The 21,287-nt window shown below is 37.8% G+C and overlaps 4 protein-coding genes across 7 annotated transcripts; 3 read left to right on the top strand and 1 right to left on the bottom strand.

Annotated features, from left to right (window-relative positions):
* The first annotated feature begins 168 nt into the window (after positions 1-168).
* rcan1a (regulator of calcineurin 1a) lies at positions 169-8,262 on the top strand. 2 transcript variants are annotated; one of them, XM_053496584.1, is made up of 4 exons: positions 169-550; positions 6,467-6,640; positions 6,787-6,946; positions 7,037-8,262. In XM_053496584.1, exons 1-4 carry the CDS (start codon positions 431-433, stop codon positions 7,210-7,212), a joined length of 630 nt encoding a protein of 209 aa, XP_053352559.1. In that variant the 5' UTR covers positions 169-430; the 3' UTR covers positions 7,213-8,262. The 2 variants fall into 2 exon arrangements, with proteins under 2 accessions (XP_053352559.1, XP_053352561.1); XM_053496586.1 differs by lacking the exon at positions 169-550 and adding an exon at positions 3,926-5,384.
* An 864-nt stretch (positions 8,263-9,126) lies between these two features.
* Positions 9,127-9,750, top strand: LOC128524179 (potassium voltage-gated channel subfamily E member 1). Its single transcript, XM_053496587.1, has one exon. The coding sequence runs from the start codon at positions 9,241-9,243 to the stop codon at positions 9,628-9,630; it is 390 nt and encodes a 129-aa protein (XP_053352562.1). The 5' UTR covers positions 9,127-9,240; the 3' UTR covers positions 9,631-9,750.
* A 115-nt stretch (positions 9,751-9,865) lies between these two features.
* On the bottom strand, positions 9,866-12,635 carry dnajc28 (DnaJ (Hsp40) homolog, subfamily C, member 28). 3 transcript variants are annotated; one of them, XM_053496581.1, is made up of 2 exons: positions 12,564-12,635; positions 9,866-11,340 (listed from the first exon to the last, which is right to left on the bottom strand). In XM_053496581.1, exon 2 carries the CDS (start codon positions 11,334-11,336, stop codon positions 10,185-10,187), a length of 1,152 nt encoding a protein of 383 aa, XP_053352556.1. In that variant the 5' UTR covers positions 11,337-11,340; positions 12,564-12,635; the 3' UTR covers positions 9,866-10,184. The 3 variants fall into 3 exon arrangements, with proteins under 3 accessions (XP_053352556.1, XP_053352557.1, XP_053352558.1); XM_053496582.1 differs by lacking the exon at positions 12,564-12,635 and adding an exon at positions 12,301-12,510; XM_053496583.1 differs by lacking the exon at positions 12,564-12,635 and adding an exon at positions 12,122-12,167.
* A 1,568-nt stretch (positions 12,636-14,203) lies between these two features.
* On the top strand, positions 14,204-19,557 carry mab21l3 (mab-21-like 3). The gene is made up of 7 exons (XM_053497424.1): positions 14,204-14,251; positions 14,452-14,592; positions 14,683-14,754; positions 14,918-15,209; positions 15,921-16,102; positions 17,832-18,026; positions 19,300-19,557. The coding sequence occupies exons 1-7, from the start codon at positions 14,204-14,206 to the stop codon at positions 19,531-19,533; spliced, it is 1,164 nt and encodes a 387-aa protein (XP_053353399.1). The 3' UTR covers positions 19,534-19,557.
* Positions 19,558-21,287: the final 1,730 nt, after the last annotated feature.

Here is a 21,287-nt window from a genome sequence, read left to right as displayed (position 1 = left end):
TGATTCCGATAGAAATTCCAGAATATAATCCCTAACCCAGAATAACAGTTTTTTTTTTCCCCTGATGGACCTTATCTTTTTTACGTATTAAATATGAAGTATTAGAATGTATATTAAACAATTAGTTCGGAGGCTTTAATTTTGAAATTCGCTCTGCCGGTAGTTGTCTGAAAACGCGATACGGTTCACATATAAAACGAGCGATGTTATGGCTTAACTTTATCGTCTCCATAATAAAACGACTTTTTGCTTTAAGTTAAACGCTTATGTTGTGCATTTAGATACATTATTACCCAGTGTTATACGATCTGTCCCCCCCCCTCGTTTGAAGTGTGCTGTAAGTGGCAGGCTTTAGCAGCTAGCTAACCAGCAAGCCGGGGTGAAGCTAGCGGGCTGACATTAGCTAGCTTTCCCGTTACTTTCCCCTGACATGCAGCAAGTGGACATGGCCGAGGAAGAGGAGCTGGTTAATGTGCACTTCACCGCCGTTCCCGATTCTCTAATCGCGTGTAAAGTTGATGAAGACGTGCTCCGACACGGACAGCTGCGAGTGAGTGACCAAATTACCTTTAGCCTGCTAGCTAGCGTTGTCTTTATGCTAACTTCACTTGTTAGCTGAAAAATGAAAGACACCCTGGAACTGAGATTTCTGAAGGGCTTTTGTATAAATATCTACTTAAACACAGGTGCACATCAATTAATCCTTACACTTTGTTTAATTGGCATTGTTTGCGTTAACCGGGCGAGCAGTTCACGGCTGTGTAGCCTGCACATTTGTTCCTGTTATAATTCAGTTCGATTCAGTTTTATTTGTATTCTGTTCGCTTTGATGTTTTTGATATATAATGCACGCACAAACGTCACCAATTACCGGATGACATCACAGACTCACATAATGTACAAATTTAGCTAATCTTGTTTTTGCATAGCAAAACGTGCGTTCCAAATTGATACATGTTCACGTTTATTGTAGAAAGAATTCTTTATAATTCATAGACTAATTATACATGTACGTATTGTTAAAATTACTGTCTAGAACATGAAAAATGTAGCTGTGGCAACAAGTGGTCTGGAAACAACAGAAAGGATATTTAATTTAAGGAATGTAATTATAAGGAACTGTGCAAAGAGGTGACAGTACACATAATGGGTCGTTCATAAACGATTCGTTCTCTTTAAACGAATCTTTAACGTGACTCAGAAGAACGAGATTAACTGTGCGTATGTACTGGAAACAGAATTGAGCGATTCTTTCTTAATGACTCTTCTACTCCGAGTCGTTCGTTCGTTTGTCACGTGACTCCCATATGCAGTACAGTACACAGAAAACAGAATTGAACGGTTCTCCTCAATGAGTCCTCAAGTCCCGGTCGTTAGGTCTTGTCACGTGACTCTCATAGACGCTATGCGGTGCAATAGATTCAAAAGAACGAACGACTCAAACTAGAGGGGGGGGGGTTAAATGTTGAGGGGAAAATGGGTCACATATCAAGTGCAGAATAGTTTAACTAAAAAACTTACTAGATTTGACACAAAGTCATTGAATTTCTTAATTAGTTTCTAAATCTTGCAGCAAGGTTGTTAATTTGGTAAAACTATTCATTGCTAGAATGTAGATGGTTGTTTTGGTGTATAACTGTGTAAAATTGTTGCTGAATTGTATAGATTTAAATTGTTTAAAATTATTAGTCAAAGAGTGGTTTAAGTGTGAATGACCTCTATTGGTCCATTGTTATTTTGCAAAACACATTGCTTGTGACAGAAAATAATTATGATATTGTTTTCCTTTAAAAGTGCCATATTTAACAACAACAAAATGCAGTCATGCTTGCTTGCTTGCTTGTTAGACAGATACCCCAACCAAGAGGAAACAAGAGGTGTGGTTGAGTGGAACAAACAAAATGGAAATGTCATATATTATTAAAGTTTCTTAAATTCATCTTGTCCGTTTGTGTGGTTCAGTGTGCCGCTACGCCGAAAGCTGCCATTATGTCTTAATCTTTACCTTTAAGACATACTTTGCAGTACCTGAAACAACTGGAACTGAAATTTCCAAACCTAATTAGCTTCCAGATTGAGGAGACTGTGTTTGCCATTTGTACACATACCAATAGTATTATTCCATTGGAATTTTCGGTTTAGAAACACTTAACATTTACATTTGTGCATTTGGCAGATGCTCTTATCCAGAGCGACTTACATTTTTATCTCATTACACATCTGAGCAGTTGAGGGTTAAGGGCCTTGCTCAAGGGCCCAACAGTGGCAACTTGGTGGTTGTGGGGTTTGAGCTACCCCTGGCCCCTTTGAATCTGTAAAAAAAAAAAAAATACTATAATACTTCTATAATAACTATCTAGTACACTGTGGGATGTTTTGGACATGATCTCCAGATATTAAACAATTGTACTACTTTAGGTTTACAAATTGCACTTTGTCTTGAAGGCTTAATTGCACATTTGATGTCACAATTTTCATATTGCATTTTTATTCTTTTCAGATAAATAGGTGAAGTATAGTAACTCAGTCTTACACCAGATACACTGGTTATAGCAGCAGGTCTCTATATTGCAGAGGTTAAAAAGATAAAGAAAAACATAAACAGTGTGATGTTCTGTACAGAAATCCATTAGCATTTTAAAATGTATAATTAATACAGACAGCCGAAACATGTATTAGTGCTGATTAAATTTTTTATGTTGTACATATAACACAGAAAATGTGTGTGCCAAAGAAGCTAAGAAACTTCAGAAGTCTATGTAACATGGAACTGTTCAATCTTGCTTCCCTAAAAATTTCTTGCTAACTAAATGTTGCCAACGTCAGCAATTTTTGGAAAGATGATTTTATATTTGCCGCAAAAATAAAACAATTTTCAGCGTTATACTGCCTCGCTTTAAACAACAATTTTTCAAATGCAAATTATTTATATTTCATATAGTATTGATACTAATATTGTATGTAATTGTATTGTATTGTATGTAAGCCATGTGTAAGCTTTTATGACCTGTAAAAATTGTTGCTTAAATTAAAGCACTCCGGGTTTTGGTCAAAGCTTATAAAGCAAAAATGAAAAATAAATTTACAAGATGATTGATACAGTATTTATAAGTTAGTTTGTTTGATAACTTTAACATTATTTTTATTTTATAATAATTGTCTTTATATAATAAAAACATCTGATGACTTTAAAACACTTTTCATTATTATACTAAATTCTGCTTTGATTAATCCAGGGGGCTTATCTGGTTTGTAATGCGATTGATTTCATGGTTAAATAGAAAGAACTGTGTCATTGTTTGTTATACTGAATGTGTTGACTGATATTCTTATCATGGCATCTTAAGATAAAAAGAAATGTTATAAATCAGGCTGCAGCTGGACTCGGTCAGCTGATAGTCGTGTGACGGAAGATTCCACTGGGTTTTAGTGTCTCTGGAAAGTCTGGAAATGCACAGTTGGATTGCGATATGATTCCTTAAAGCTCATAAACTGTTCAGTCAGTGGAAAGTGCAAGTCGTTGCTGTTCTCAATCAGGAAAGTGCTGTAAAGGACAGTTGGAAGGAGACCAGACTGCTTATCAGGAAGTTTTGTGTAGGAGCTCAACAATTTAACATTGTCACTGTAAGACTTGTGTACTGGTGGACTTGATGTGGTCTTCCTATGTGATGTGTGTTTCCTATGTGAAACATTTCCAGTCGAGGTCTTACTGTATTATTATTATTATTATTATTATTATTATTGTTTAGCTCCCCTTCCAGCTGTGATTATTTAGTGTTCTACTAATGTGAGGTTTTCTAAAAGGTGTGTTGACAGTCAAATTCCTAAGTGGTTAAAAAGGATCTCAGTGTATAATAATATAGAATCAGGTGGTCAATAAATAACAGACTTTGTTGTTGGTGTTGAGTGTATTATCTGTCATTTGGTTAAAATGCTGTTTTCACTGTACCTTCTCCAAAGCCTCTGTTTACAGAAATTTCCACATTTTTTAAAGCTTTTGAAATCCTTTAAAGCCGTTGTAAATGAGCTGTTTGAGTTGAACAGAAAGTGTGGTGATTTGTCAAATGCCACTCTGTTAAAAGCCTCATAACCCTGTCTCACGTCACCTACATTCTTTCCCTTTGTTTAATGTTGGTTTCATATTTCTATCTTTCCACTGCACAAGTGGACTGGCTTCATTTGAATAATGGTCTCGCTAAGCGAACGCACACAAATGAGTGTTAAGATATAGTTACGCTCATCTCGGTGACTGACACAATGGATTTTTACCTGAGAGGCTTTAGGTTGTATTTGTTTGGCTTGGCAGACACAGAGAGAAAGACGTCATGTAGTGTAAAAATAAGTCTGACGTCTTCGTGCTGAACACCACTTAAAATGATGGGCTGACTGTGCCGCAATGAAGGGACAAATCCACTGGCTCTGGAGTCAGAAAGAAAGGGTGGGGGAGCAAATGGATAGAGCAGAAACAGAGAGCATGAGAGAGATGAAGGGAATTAACACCCATGGAAAGTATGCTGCAGGGAACTCTCGATAACACAGCTGCCTCATTGCACAGCTCAGCTGATTTGGATTTTCCATCCCGCTCATCAAGGGAGGGTGTTCAGGGAGTGTGAGAGAGAGAGAGAGGATCACAGTTGTGTGTGATAGATTACAGTTTTCCAGCTCGACATGCCCAACAGGAATATGTCAGAACGGAGCAAACTGAGGTTGGTAAAATTGAGTTTAGGCTATAGTCAGCAGTGACACACATTTTCCAGCCCTTGTGCTCTTGGTTTGACTGGAGATGAGTCAGCATAGACAGCAGTCAGGTTAAAGAGCAATTGAGGAAGGAGGACTGTAGTTTCACTCCCTCCCTTCCTGAAGGGGCTGGGCCTGTCACTGTGCTACTGACGCTCTTGCATAAAGAGCAGCAAACACACAAGTCTGCAGTCTGGCTGAGCCTCAGAGACGTTTAATCAGTGGTGTAGAAACACGGACCCTTTGAAGATTCTTTTTTCGGATAACAGCTTTCTCATGCTCTGGTAAATTCAGCCTTTGATCTGGTTTTACGTGTTGCTCGTTTCGCCTGCGACCCATTTCCTGCATCGAACTCTTGTTTTAACCACAACCTTGACTTCAACACGCAATAAGAGGAAGATTGAAGAGAAAGAAAAGTCTTCCTATCAGGAAAACCAAAGACGACTACCATTTATTTCTCATCCAGATCTTATTCCGCTCTCACCCTGGGGAAGACAAAACGGACCCCTTTGAGATTTCTCACTTCTCAAGTCCGCTGCAGGATTCAGCGAGCATCCATCATGCACCTGAAAACCATGAAGTGCAACCCCTTCTGCCTTATTGCATCTCTAGAGGACCTGGATTTGTTTAACAGACCTGAGGCCAGGGTACTGTAGTGCTTTTAGTGCTTTCAGCCAAGCATCTTTTCTGTGCAACAAAAAAACACCTAAATGTGACTGACTGGTCTAGTAAGAGTAGACTGGTAAAATGTACCTGCTTTTGCTCAGCACTTTTGTATAAACATTTTAGGGGGATTAGTACAGATATAAAAATTGTACCGCAAATTTCTGACTTAAAATTACTTAGCTAGTTTCGATTTGCCAATGTGATTACAGAAACCTATCCTAGGTTTATACATGTATGTAATTTTTCAGAGGTTAAGTCACAGAATTGCTAATGATCCAGAAACATCTGAAAACAACAATTGTGTAACTGTTTAACAGCATAAGATTTTGTTCAATACATGACAAAAGCTAGTAAAGCAATATTTATTTAATACCCAGTTTAACATAAATTCGGTAGTCAGGTTTCAGTGACTTTCCTGAGGGATTTCAGACAGACATGATGGTCAATACGTCAGAATTGATTTCTTCTTGGTCTGGGACTATGCTAATTTATGAGACTGTTCTGCTATGCTTCTTTAAAATACTTTTGTCCAATCACTACTGGTTAGTCATGTTGTCTAAAAAAAAAAAGAAAGAAAAGAAAAGAATGGAAAATTATGAAAATGAGCAGGGGTGGAATGACGAATGAGGAGCGATTCAGACTTGAGTCTGACGTGAGTAATGCTCAAACGCTCACGTTTACATACAGTTGGTAAACGGCTGGTTTTCAGGCGGTTGGCTCATAAGGCAATCTTTTTGCATGGGGGCTGATCCAGTTTACCACCATCATTTGTCTGTGCTCCTGCATCCTTCAGTGAGTCTCCCTTGTTACCTTGGAAACCAGGATCTTGTGGCATGTTCCCAGAGCCAGTCGATTACAGGCCTTATTTAGCAGTAGAATTTTGTGCGTCACTGAGGATTAATATAGACAGGCTAACAAAATGTCAGTCTTTTTTAGCTTGATTGAAAACAGCAACAATAATAATAACTTACTAATTGCAGCTTCAGATGGCCTGGCTATGCTTCTATGTGAAATGTATTTTTCGAGTATCTGTGTATTTATTTCTGTTTGTGCTTTCTCTCAGGTTAGTTTCGAAGAGCTCTTCCGTGCCTTTGATGGTGAAGTTACCTTTCAGTTTTTTAAGAGCTTCAGGAGAGTGAGAATTAATTTCAGCAATGCTCTGGCAGCTGCAGAGGCGAGAGCAAGACTCCACAAGAGTGACTTTAATGGCTCAGAGCTCCGACTTTATTTTGCCCAAGTATGTTAATGCTATTTTAAATTCAAATTTTTATCTGTCAAATCTTTCTTTTGTTCTCTTTTTGACAGGCAGCAAAAGATTCATTCAGTCACAGATTACTCTGAATTGTTGCTTCCTCTCTTTGAATGTCATCTTTCTCTCTATAGTCAGTACATATAGGAAGTGCACGACTGGAGCCCCCGAAACCAGATAAGCAGTTCCTTCTCTCGCCACCTCCATCTCCTCCTGTGGGATGGGAACAGGCTCAGGATTCCACACCTGTTATTAACTATGACCTTCTTTGTGCTATCGCCAGACTTGGCCCAGGTACCTTTATGCATACAATAAAAATAATCTACTTGGTTTTATAGAGTAGTAGAGTATCCTTTCACGTGCCTTACTCATTGTCTCCTTTAGGGGAGAAATACGAGCTACACTCTGGAACCCCGACTACCCCCAGCGTGGTGGTGCATGTGTGCGAGAGTGACCAGGACAGCTCTGGTGCTGAGGATGATACGGACAGCTTCAGACGGCCACGACCCAAAATCATCCAGACCCGGCGTCCGGATTACAGCTCCACCATCACCCAGTGAGCATGAGGAGTGCGTCCTTATGCTGTTAAGTTCGTTTTTGTCTCTGGACTGTTGGACGTGCAGGTAGTCTGTCTCCATAGAGGAAGTGTTCAGTCAGAGCTCAGTCTGGAGAGAAAGGCACACTACATTTGCAGTGTCTTTCAGGGGAAAGTGAGTTTTATTGCATGCATTTGTTGATAATGTGGCTCATTTCCCTACATCTAAAGGTCAATGGGGTTTTATGGATGTTTCCATTAAGTCTATGGCTACAGAGAACAAAAGCCTCCCATTGTGGCTTTATTAATTTTCTTTCATTTGAGAAGCATGTTTTAGGGCAGATCAAGGTGCATTTTTAGGATGGAATTTGTTGTCCTGTTTTTTCTTTTCTTTTTGTTTTATCAATAGCCTCCTTTCTACACAAGACGTTTTCCTTTAATCAGTGGAAATATGAGGTATTAATACAAAGCCTTAGTATGACTGTTTGTTAATCTTAGACTTGAAACATTTGTGGTAATGGGTATTTTTAATCATTATTTTATATGTTGGTTGTAAGAAAACACAAGGAAGTTAAAATACAAATTGAATTTAGTAAGCTTCCTTTTTAAAAAAAAATCATGTTGTGTGGAATAACAGCTTGTTTACCACTGATTTAACAAATGTTTTTGGTCAGTAGAAATGAAATGTTTATCAGACATCCTGACACATTATCCTGATGATAATATTTGTATGACTGAAATTTGCATTGATTCTCTTTGACCATAACACTGTAATACAATCAGTTGTAATGAGGGACAGCCTTTATGCCCTTTATTAGGATTTGCACAGGTTACATTTGTTACATGGTAAAAAATCAAGTGTTTGAATAAAGCAATCAATTTGTGTTGTTTGACTGTATGTATGTTCATCTTGTTGTAATGTCTTAATTGTCTGACTGTTTAGAAATTCGAAAGGACCAGCTTGGTTTCCGTAATGTATGAGTCAGTTTCCACACTGTTGAGTTTTTGCTTGGATGTATGTCATCTTGTGATTTGTACCTTAACAAGCAAAATAATAAATTAGGATTTTAACCTGTGGGTTTTTTTTTTTTTCCATCATTTAACTTTATAATTTTGAGCCCAAGCCGCATGTGAGATGATTTTTTTTCACTCATTCATAAAAAAAAAACGTATAAATCTCTATAATGAGGTAATGATGCATGTAAAGGACTTTTCAATGTGAAGCGTGGATTAATCTAGAAATAGAATCCATGAGGATAAAAAGACCTCGCATGTCATCAACAATGCCTATCTCAATGTGCAGCATTGTTCCCTCTGCTGTAGAGCTATTAATCCACAAGGTCAAATGGATGTCTGTACACTCTGTTTTCTGTCTGATCTCAATAAGCCCTGTCTGCTTTCTGGCATTTCTTCTTTATTACATCTACATAATAAGATCTAAGGAAAGCTTATTACTTACACTGTGTGTATCAAGCCACTATATTAGCTTTACCAATGTTATACTGGTTTAAATTATTTCAAATTAATATTTTTCCCCACATCTACTTTTTAAAGGTCATGCAATTCAATTCATGGCTCGGGGAAATGTTAGCACGTTTTTGGTTCAGAGTCTGCTCATTAAACAGTAGTGATGACATGAGGACGTTGCCCTCACCGACCTTCACTCTTTTTTAGACTCATTAAATGTGCTGATGACTTGAGGGATATGTGTGTGTGTGAGACTTTCATATATGTGGGTGGATCTCATAGTCTCTTAGTATAAGCTCAAGAGTCGCCTTGTTCCTATAATTTATGAGTCTGAAGGAGGTTACTATAACCTACAGGTTTTGCTTCATTAAATCGTTTTATGTACAGTATCAACCCACTGGAGATTTAAAGGTATGTTGTATGTATTTTTTTAGTTTTCTGTGTGACTATTTTTTAAATCTGTGCGTTTAAATCAGAAATTTCATTTGATACGTTTCCTGACATTGAACTGAAAATAATTTAAGTGCTGTATTCAAAAGCAAAATCAACTCATGGTTTTCTTTTTTTATAAATAGCAAGGGCGAATATGCTACCACAAAATCGTTCAGATGTGCAATCTCTCCTGCTCTCCTTGCTTCAGCATTATCTTAATGAAACCTGGAAATTTCCAGCAGTTGCTCTGCCTCCTTCTGTTCACCAGCCAGCTAAGCCTTTCAGTGCAGTGCCAATTCAAGCGCAAAACCAAGGATTCATCTACATTTTACTGATGGTCGGGCTCTTCAGCTTTTTCACCTTCGGCATTATGTTCAGTTACATCCGCTCTAAAAAGCTGGAGAATTCGCAGGATCCATACCACCAGTACATAGCCAGAGACTGGGCGAGTGTGTTGGCTCCATCTGCAGTCATAACACGGGCTCTCAAAAAGGAATCTGTGGTTATTGGAAACCCTGCAGCCCTGGAGCACTTACCAGGATGACATGGAAAGAAACTGGGGCAATAAACATGGATAACCGATGATTATTGCTCTGTGGAAAAATAAAAATGCTTTTAAAGTAATTAGAAGGTCAAACTAATCAAAAGATTAAATTGTACATTTCCCAAGAAAATATCATATAATATATAATATTCACAATGACACTGTATATCTAAAGTAGAAGGCCTACTTACTTATAAATATAACAGTGTAAGCATTATTTTAAAAAGACGTTTTATTTACATTATAATGATTTGTCTGAGCCATATATCCTATATTCTTATATACACAAATAATAATAAACAATAAATTAAATGTCTTGTGCAATCTCCTCTGTTTGGTTGATTTGGTTAATTTAAGTATTATTTAAAACATAATTGTAATGTACATCATAGTGATTCATCTGAGCCATATTTAATATAAATTCTTTTTTAAAACAGATTTTTTAATAATATATACTCTATATACACATATATCCATGTATGCAATAAATAAATAATAATCATTGTAAACCGTCTTGTGCAGCCTCCTCAGTTTGTTTTAAAATACAGTGTTATTCAGACATCATTACATTTGAGAAGATTTTTCATCCACATAATTAATCTTTGCCAAGAGTTTTGCTGAAAGGCAGCTGCATTTTCTTTCTCCTCCATGAGCTTTTTCTCATTCTCTTTCTCCTTTTCCTTTCGATGTTGTTGATCAGCTTTCAGTACTATCTCCATCTCTTTGTTTATATTAAAATGAACCATCTGCCAACTAATTAGAGGCACAATCAAGTTGAAGTCATCCACTTTCTTGTTAAGCTTGGCCAGTTCGTCAGAGAAAGTAGCACAGTGTTCTTGCCACTTGATCTGCTCCGAGTGTTTCATAGGGTTTCCTAGTCTGGCCCGGACTTCAAGCAATCTCTTGCGCATCTTCCCAATGGTCTCTTTAATCTCTTTCTGAGCCACTATCCATTCATGCTGGTAACCGTTATCTATAAGGATGCGGTTAAGGTTGTGGGTCATGGGATCAGCATAGGGGTTGTAATCAAACTTGCTTAGTGGTTTGCCAGCACCGCTTAGGTTACGGAAGTCACCGCGCGCCATCGACTCCTGGATAAGATCCTCGACCAGCCTCTCTACAGCCTGTGTTATCTTGATCTTCTTGCTTCGCAAACGTGTATCCCTCAAAACCATGGCTCCCTCTTCTGCCGCTGCTTTTTCCATGCATTTGTAGCGATATTCCAACACCTCATCTGTAGCTCTGTCCATACGGAACTGCTGATACTGTCGTTCACGCTGGCTTGGTGTTCCAGAGCCCACGCCTTCATAGTTGAGGTAGTGTCTGTGCTGTGGTGTATGCCTTTTAACCTTTTCCTCCTCCTCCTCCTCCTCCTCTTCCTGAGTGCTCTGGAAGCTAGACTTTTGCTGTGCTAGGTGGGCTAGTACAAATCTATATGCTTCTTCTATTTGTGAGAATAAAGCAGCGTCAGCAGTGGGGGCTCCAGAATCAGGGTGGTGGAGTTTGGCCATGCGCAAGTAGGCTTCTTTGACTGCAGCATGGCTGCTGACTTTGTCCTTGGGCAACTGCAGTAAACGCAGACTTTCTTTTAAACCACGGCCATGTCCAGGACTAGAGGTGAGCAGGCGAAAAGTGATGGCGCTGTAGACAAAAGGCAGTCTGTGACGGTCTCCAGGGTTAAGTCGCAGTAATGCAGAACAGCTCATCGTGCTGAAAAGAAGAACAAATGCAAACATTGGGAGAGGACACAGACATTAAAATGGTCAAAAGATTGTAATGTTAGGAATAGAGCTTAAAACTTTGTGCTTAACAATCAAAATGCTCACAATATTACTAGTGCAGTTTTCTAAACTCAAAAAGCTGCAATTTACACATAGTTGTAATTTTCAAGGTATATATTTGCTGTTAGCCTAGAAAAATACAATTAAATACAAAATGGAATATTTAACTAATCGTCACATATCGCAGTATAACTCGCAATATGTGTTAAAATGACCTCAATGTGATTTTTATTTTTTTTAATTAAATCGTGCAGTTCTAGTTAGGATGAAGAAGTCTCTTCTTTGTTGGTGTTAGAGTGCTCTTGGGAAGAAGTCTCTAATTTGTTAGAGTGCTCTTGGAAAACCCTTCGCAAACAAGGAGAAGCTTTAAACAGTACGTAGTACTAATGGCTGTAAAAAAAAGCTAAGACCCTGTTAATTCTCTGAAGAACCCTCGACTCTTAAAGAACACTTTCCTTCTATGAGTGCAAATTATATCAAACACACAAAAAGAAAGATTTGTTTACACTTAGCACATCGATCTTTCTGCCTTGACCTTCTGTATACATTAATCAGTGCTGCAATGCATTACTTTACAGGGCCAAGCACAGAACATGCTTAATGAGCCCTACTGAAATTGTATGATGTGTCATGGTCGCCATCATCATCATCATCATCATCTTTTTCTCCATCACCTTTCTCTTCATCGTCATAATCTTTTCCTCAATTACCTTCACCACCATCATCTTCTTAATCACCATCATTTTTACATCACCTTCATCATCATCATCATATATGCCATCACAGTCATCATCTTCTTCTTTTTCATCACATTCACCATGATCACATTTTTCACCATCATTATCTTCATCTTTACCATCATCATCATCATAATTATTTTCTCAATCACCTTCTTTATCTTCTGCTTCACTGTCACCACCACCATTATCGTAATTATCTTGTCCTCCATCATCATCATTTTCTCAATCATCTTCATTTTGTTCATTATTATTATTATTATTATTATTATTAACTGTAGTCATATTGAAACTCTCTCTCGCTCTCAGCACTCGGTTTAAGAGCGACTTTACACCCTGATTTGACCTCCGCTGGTGTATATTTAGCCCCTGCTAAAAACCAAGCCTATGATAGGTTTCGCGTATTGTGGCGTACCTCAGATGACTTTCCAAATCCCCTTATTTACAGTGAAACTCAAGTGAAACGACCTTGTGCCCCGGAAATCGCGTTTTGTTGTCGTGTGAAAAGAAGAAATGCTTGCTGGGATTTGTAGTTAAACTCAAAGTCGGAACCATCCAGAGGCTGCAGTGTCGCAAACTAACCTCTAGATGGAGCCAAACACCACGTACCTCTACTTGAACCGGCAGTGGGAAATGTTGTGGTTATATTAAATTATTAATCATTTTAACCTCACATTATGTCTATGTCGATATGCATGGAGTTTGCATGTTTTCTCTGTGCTTGGTGGGTTTCCTCCTAGTACTCCGGTTTCCTCCCACAGTCAAAGACATGCAGGTTAGGCTAACTGACTTTCCCAAATTACCCATAATGTGTGAATGAGCACCCCACCTCATATGCTCCAAGCCCCTGCAAGGCTGTATACAGAATAAAGCGGTATAGATGATGAGTGCGTAAGTGAGCCTCAGATAACTTACCCTTTGTGCATAGTAATTTAGAAGTTAATGTGCAATGAATTTAATTGATGCACTTCTACACATACAATGACCAATAACACTGGATTGTGATTAGCCATTAAACCGATGAAGCTTCAAGAAGCCTTTTCACTTTATATAAAATAGCTGAGTATAGTTAATTTGTAGGCTATTACTCACAAATATAGTGGCTCTAATCATGTTATCTATGCTTACATATTGATGTAATGAAAGACTATTCAAACATAAATGCACTGACTGCAGATATTTAAAGCAGATTTGGAGCAGGTGGTCCAGTAACAACGATCAGTGGTACCAGTGGACCATCTTGGACCTGCTGACAGGTAAATGCTCTGGGCTTTCTGCCAAAGACATTTAAAAAATATATTTATATATATTTCTTTTTTTTTTTCTTTTTTTTAACACTTTTTCATGGATCAGTTGGAATTCCTGTCCATCAGGGCTTTTGGAATCAATCCTGATTTTCTCTGCTAGAGTACTGTCAAATGGTGATATTCAAAAGCATAAAAAAGCAACGTTGGATTGTTGGATGTTTGCATTCAGTATATAAAACCTACTGAAAATGCAATATTAAGAATACCGTTACTTTACAAATTATTAAATTAATTTAGAATGCGTTGCTCGTTATTAAAATGCATCCTATATACAATTAAAGCTTAATCAGGACACACACACATACACTTTTTTTTGCATAAAATACACACCACACACTCTCAGATAATCTCTCTAAAAATACTAATCGTGTAGAATTTTGTAACATGAAGTGCATTTATGTATTAATTTCAAATGAAAAGAACAGTTTATCTAGCACATCTGTAGAACAAATTTACATCGACATATGTTGATTATTTGTCTGTGTTCACATGTCTGGTCAGTATAATGTAGGTCGTGTAAGTGGATCATTGTTCATTTGGTTCCCCAGAGGACCACGGGGACATTTTACAATCTGAAAAAAAAGATCAATGCACTTAGATCAATCTGTTGGAGTGCTTTTCCATTGGTTGTGTCCATGTTGGGCTACAAAAGAAAAGTGGCACAGATTGGGACACAGACCTCTCAAGCTCAGAAGCACAAAGAGAATATAACAGCAAGGAAGAAGCCACGGCATTATAGGATTGGGAAATGACGACTTTTACTGACGAAGACCTGGACCATTATTTACAGAATCAGGTCATACAAATAATTAAAAAGATTTGCAATAATTTATATAATTTGAGTATATAATGTATAGAATTGTATTTGCTTTTTAGATGAATTGTAACAAATTAAAAATAAGAAGAAATGGTGTGGGTTTGCATTTGAATGAGATTTGGAAAGCATAATTGAAATAATTTTGTGGCAAAGTGGTGGCATTAATGCATTCTGTTTAGGTGGACCTCAGACATCGTCAGGTCTCAAAATCTGTCGAGGAGGTGCAAAAAATAGTCAAAGAATTAACTACTGAGATCAGCTCAAAGGATACACGCTTTCATTCCATTACCAACACAGGAGTTCACAATAACAGCTTCAAAGTATTTTTTTTATTATTGTAATGATTATTTACTATACAGTAATTACTATAGGTTGGCAGATTTATTGTAACTTCTTTGTGTTATCTCTAGGATCATCCTGCTCTAGCATCCAAATGGGCTGCATTACTCCAGGGAAGGGCTACTTTCAATCCTGCCATTCAGGTAAAGCCACTAAAGTGAATGCTATTAATCTCTCAGAAAAAAATCACATGTGAATTTTGTAAATATTAAATATGCATGTGCTTTTTAGGCAATTTACCAATCACTTTAGAATGAAGAAAAATTACAGGTGAGGTTGACCTTGCTACTGAATGTGTCCCTGCAGGTGCTGACTCCCACTCTGTTCCTGATTTCTGTGCCAGTACGGGGCCTGACAGGTTATAAAGAGAGACGGACACGTCAGTGGCGATATTACACGCTGAGTGGTTCACAGCTTCTTTCACCAGTTCGAGAACCAGAGAAGTTGCACCAGTGGCTGGAACTGGAAAGTTTTACTAACCCCATTCAGGAGTGGCATGATACCCGTGTGGCAATTGAAGGTGATCTTGTGCCAACAAAAGTAGTGAGTGTCTTTAAGGAGCAGTTAGAGGCAGCTATTAAGACCTGTGGTCTGACAGGTAAGCTTTTTTTTTATATATATATATATAATATGATATAACCTTAAGGTATCAAATCTAATAAATGGAAACTTGTAAAATCAGATGGAAAAAAGTCAAAATCCTGTAATAACAAGTGGGCTTTGTCTGCCACTTGACTGAATTTTGCATTTCAGTTTGAATTTGCTGTTGGTTTTATATATTTGAAACATTACACAGATAGTGCTTATGTACAATGTTCAGTGTTGTATTCAGTAATGTTTTATGGGCTATAATTACAGTTTCTTGGTGCTCAGTTAATCTGTAATGCTAATCAGGAATCTATAGCAAAGTGCAAATCTATAGTAAGGATACCATGGGAGGTCTGTGCTTTGACGATTAGCATTGCTGCCTACACTGGCCTCAGGCACGCACACATACAGAGAAAGACATATATATATATATATATATATATATATATATATATATATATATATATATATATATATATATATATCCTCTCTCTCTCTATATATATATATATATATATATATATAGAGAGAGAGAGAGAGAGAGAGAGAGAAGGTTTCAGATTCCCACTGTGGTGTTACACAAGTCTAGCATCATCACTTCACAATACTCCATGACCTTTCCTTACTATTATAAAAAAAAATACATTTTGTAATCTGGCCTTAAATCAATTCTACATCCTCTTGGTTTGATTTGGCTGTTTTCTTACATTTGCTGTGATAGAGAAATTGAGCATACAGGAGTCATTGGGCTCAGTGGTACGTGTAGTAGTGGAGATATCAGATGGACAGATTGAAGTGGAGCTGGTACCCACGGTGGAGGTGATGAACTGCTGGCCCAAAAGAGCCCGCTGGCCTCGTCTACTACAGAGGTGGCCTTCTGCAGAGTGCACTCGCTGTATTAAGGTGAGAAAGTAAAGTGGGGATATTATACTTTCAGCACACAAGCACACAATTGTATAGACTGTCTGTATGCTGTAGCACTTCACTTTCCCTTTGCTGAGACTAATGGGCCTAAACCGATTGGAACATGGCAATGCACAAAAACACATTGTTTGCCCAGGAAGGAATGGAAAAACTCAGGTGGCTTGTACAGAGCCCTGACCTCAACCCCTGTGACCACCTTTGAGATCCATGCATGGGGTCAGGGGTATCTCCGTGGCTGGGTCAGTGGTTAAGGCAATGGACTATGGTTCTGAAGGTCCCAGGTTTAAACCCCATGACCAGCCCTTGAGCAAGGCTCTTAATGAGAAAGAAATTTAAGTCGCTCTGGGTGAGGGCATCTGCCAAATGCTTGAATGTAAATGCAGGACCTCACTAATGCTCTTGTGGTCGAATAAATAAATCCCCACAGCCGCAGACCAAAATCTAATGGTGATCCTAACACAAACAGTGGAGGTTATAATTACAGCAAAGTGGGACAATGTCTGGAAAAGGATGTGAATCTATTTATGAATGTAAACATAGAAAGAAACAAATATCCATTTAAAATAGAAACAAACTATAATATATGAATTACTAGTTGTTAGGAGAACTACTAATTTCAGCTGCTCCTGTCGAAGGGTCACCAAAGCAGACCATCTGATCTGCACAAACAGCTTGGCACAGGTTTTATGCTGGATGCTCTTCCTGATGCAACCCTCCTATTTTATCCGGTCCTGGGACCCACATTAAATCCAGCAGCTGGGGTTTATGTTGAAGTTGAACCCGGGCCTTCCGCATGACAGGCTAGAAACCTATTTGAGCCACTGAGCCACCAATTTTTTCAGGAATAACTTAAGAAAAAAAATACATGTGAAATACAGCAGGATAAATAAGAACTACAATCAGCCTACAGATATGAATATACAAGGGGGGTTTATTTACAGTTATTGCCCTGGAAGGGGGGGAGGTGTATTTTACTGAATGTTCTACCTGTTCATATGGTTAACAGGTCTGCTGGTTCTTGTATACAGTGTTCTGTATATGGGTCTAAATTAAGGGCCTGTAAAAGGGTCTGCAGAGATTTTCTCTGCCCTACTCTTGACCTGTGAAATGTGGTATAGCGATTAATTTTAAGGATGAACTGCATCATTATTGTGCAACTGGGACTTTGTCAATTACTTTTCTTCCTTTTGGTATCGTGGACATCATATCAAACAGTGTTAAGTAGGTAAATTGTGTAGATGGTGAACATTTCCTGCTGTTGAAAGCCTATATCTAAAGACATAGACAACAATTTAAAAATTGTTAATAATATACATTCAAATTCAAATTTTATTTCATACACTTTTATACATACACTTATGGCAAAAATAATAATAATGCTAGATAAACAAACACTATTATTGTAACAGCCAGTTAATATTATTTAACAAACATGACTAACAATACCTAAAAAAAAAAAAAAAAACTTGCAACTATGGGTATAGCTACAGTGCTATAGCTAAAGCTAATTGGATGGCTGACATTTTACCAAAATGTCTCCTTTAAGAAGTAAAGTTAGACAATAAACCCTTTAAAAAAGAGATTGGCCATTGTCCATGCTAAGAGCTCAATTAAATAGACTGAACAAGAAAAAGATAATAAATAATATAAATGAAAATGTAATGTCACAATTGTAATTTCTTTCTACATGCATGTCCCTTATTTGCAGTCTTTCGGCTTCAACCTCATGGCAACTTCTAATTACCACTGGCTGCTCTCATTCTCACGGGCAGAGCAGGTGCTGCTGGCTGGTATAGATGAGGATGGTGGCTGTCGGCGCAAGTGTTATAGGGTGGTGCGACAGCTGAAGGAGGATATATGGTGTCCAGGGAGCAAACCTGTCATCACTACCCACCATTTACAAGTATCTTATTATCCAGATTATTGCTCTGTCCACCTTGGCTGTGTGCAACCTACCTTCCTAATTGGCAGTCTGACTGCATGAAATGTGTTAAAAATGGACTGCAGTCATAAAACCCATACTCAGACAGTACCTCTGAACTCCACTAGAGGTTGCTCTAGCTCTGATTAACATCTTGACTCTGCAGCTAGTTATATCATTCACTTTAATAACTTAATGAGACATTTTATTATGAACTTTGTTTAAGATGCTATCTATCTATCTATCTATCTATCTATCTATCTATCTATCTATGTGTGTTTACTAGTGTATGCACATACACTGATCAGCCATAATATTAACTCCCTTGACAAGTAAACATCATTTATTATCTTTTTTTAATAGTTTGATCTGGTGAATGCAGAAAAGGTGAGCATGTGACAAGATCTGATCAAAACAACAGGTCTTGTGGTGTGTTTGTGGTTATTACATATCAAAAGAGGTCCAAGGAAGAACAACCAGGGGAACCAGTAACAGGGTTATGGGCACTTAAGGTTCATTAATGCGTGATTTGCATGTAGGTGTCCTTGTCTGCTGTGATCCCACAGATCAGGTGGTATGTATTGTTTGCACATTTGCGTCAGAACTGGAACATGCAGCAATGGCAGAATGTGGTCTGGTCCGATAAATCACATTTTCTTTTACATTATATAGACAGCTGAGTGTGCATGTGTGTTACTCTCACCTGTGGAAAAGATAACACCATGGTGCACTATGGGAAGAAGAAAAGACAATAGGTCCTGGCATTCATGTGGATGTTGCCCTGACACATACCACCTACCTAATTACTGTTGCTGACCAAAGACACCCCTTCAGGGAAACAGTGTTCCCTAATGACTGTGGTCTCTTTCAGCAGGATAATTTGTATTGACACATTGCAAACACTGTTCAGGGATGGTTTAATGAACATAAGTTTAAGCTGTTGACTTAGCCCCAAGACATCAATCCAATCAAGCATCTGTGGGATGCGTTGGACAAATATGTACTGCTAAGATCTTGGTGCCAAATACCACAGCACACCTTCAGAGGTCTCGTGGAGTCCATGGCTCAAAAAGTCAGCTGTTTTGGTGGCCAATGCAATATTAGGTACTGTAGTTGGATTTTAATGTTATGGCTGATATAAAATATATGCAAATTTTTCAGCTTGTATGTGTATGTACACAGCTTTTGACATGTAATTGTTCTTCTGGAGTTCCAATTTGGTGTACTTTAATGTTTTTTGTTGGTTCTGCTTTAGACTCTGCTGTTCTGGACATGTGAGAAGTATCCAAGCACCAAGGATTGGTGCAACTTACGAGAGTGTGTGCTACGTTTGGTGCAGAAGCTGCATAAATGTGTGTCACAGCGCTACCTCAGGCACTATTTTGTGTGCGCCTACAACCTACTGAAATACACCAACACAAACGAGCTAGATGATATGGCCAAGAAGATCTCAGAGTTTCTCAACAATCCAAGCACCTATATTCATTAGCAACTCTTTTTGCTTCTCATACAACATTGCAATACAACATTGCATTATATAATAATGTGTAATAAATTAATAGTTCAGCACATGATAGAAATACATAGTGAATGCGCAATGATAAAATCATATGTATAGATAATAATGTAGAAGAGAGAGAAATTCCATAACAGTTCCATTACATAGAAATTAGAGGTTTGAATCTTTGCTTCGAACTACGCGATTTTTTTCTGTGTTTAAAGATTGTCTTTGTGAGTACTGGGGATGTTGGTGTTAACAAGTTCTAAAGTGTGTGTTTCCAGGCTGCAAATGTAATATGCTGGTAGAATTCTGTTAGCAATGACTTTAAGTTTGCATGCTTGCAAGTCCATGGGACAAATTAAAAAGATCTATTGAGGTGTTTAAGTTACTGATAAACTCGTAGAGATTCTTCGCCTTAGCACCAGGTGAAATATTCACTGCAACAATGAGCACAATGGTACACTCTTTTTAGAGACCAAAATACCAATCTCATCTCATAGACAGCAAAGGGAGCATATTCAAGCTTTTGGCCAGATGTCCTGAGTCACTTATGTCTCGTACATTAAAAATAATAATAACAATAATAAGCAATAATAATAATAATAATAATTATCATGTAAGTCATAGAGAGACCTGGAAACAAACAGATGTAAAAAAACAAAACAAAAAAAAAAAACACATTAGCATTTTCTAAAATGTATTCATGTATATTCTCCTGGACATAGGCTATAGTAAGAATAGCCATATAAGAAATCAGGAAGCACAATAAGGGGGTTGTTTTTGGACATAGAGGCATGGGAAAATTTGCACACACTCAGAAAACCTTACAACTGGCTAAGTGAATGGTTGCATCCTGAGTTTATTCTAGATAGTTTGAAGATGTCCAGCTTATTGTTAATTGGTAAGGAGGAAAATTGAGAGAAGCGCTGGTCAATTAGGGTTACATCACTATTGTTTGCAAAAAAAAAAAAAGAATTTTTTGTTTAAAAAAGAATTTTGTTTAAGAGTTAATCTAAATAGTGCCTAAGTGTCTGTTATTATGAAGATGTGCTGTGGTATCTGGCACCATCTGGCAGTTAAATGGTAGGCATCTATTGATCAGACTTGTATGTCCAGCCTATTTCACAGCTCTTCCATCAGATTGACATCTAGGGAATTTGGAAGCCAGGTCAATACCTAAAACACTTTGTCTGGTTTTTCAAATCATTTGTGAAGTCCTGAATTCCTGTGAAATAGTGCAGGATACAACTCAAAAGACCTGTTGTTTATGGATGCTTTGACCCAGTTGTCTAGTTATCAAAAATTGGCCCTTGTGGTGTCTTAGGTCCTTACACTAGGCCACTTTTCCTGATTCCATCACATTAACTTTAATACCTGAATGTTCACTTGCTGCGCACCCTTTACATGAGCCAAAGTAAAGAGATAATCAATGTTATTTACATCACGTCAGTGATTTTAATGTTAAGGCTAATCAGGTTGTACACAATATAATGTTAAAGAATCTTATGCTTGTTACTCAACGTCCACTGTACAATTTATTAAGTAAAAACAGAGACGGAAAAAACTGATGTCAAATATAGGGAGGCATCTGTAAAACGTTTATTAACATGTTACTAGATGTGATGCTGGGTAAACTAACCAAAATAAAGGGTATAAATTATAAAGGAGTGTTTGTCAGTTATACAGGAAGTGAGCTAAGGGGGAAGACAGGACATGTCTCAAGGACTTTATCAGAAGTCTGT

The sequence above is a fragment of the Clarias gariepinus genome, chromosome 5 (assembly GCF_024256425.1).
Source record: "Clarias gariepinus isolate MV-2021 ecotype Netherlands chromosome 5, CGAR_prim_01v2, whole genome shotgun sequence".
NCBI lineage: Eukaryota > Metazoa > Chordata > Actinopteri > Siluriformes > Clariidae > Clarias > Clarias gariepinus.
Note: the sequence above shows the minus strand (reverse complement) of the source record. Positions and strands in the feature narration are given on the sequence as shown.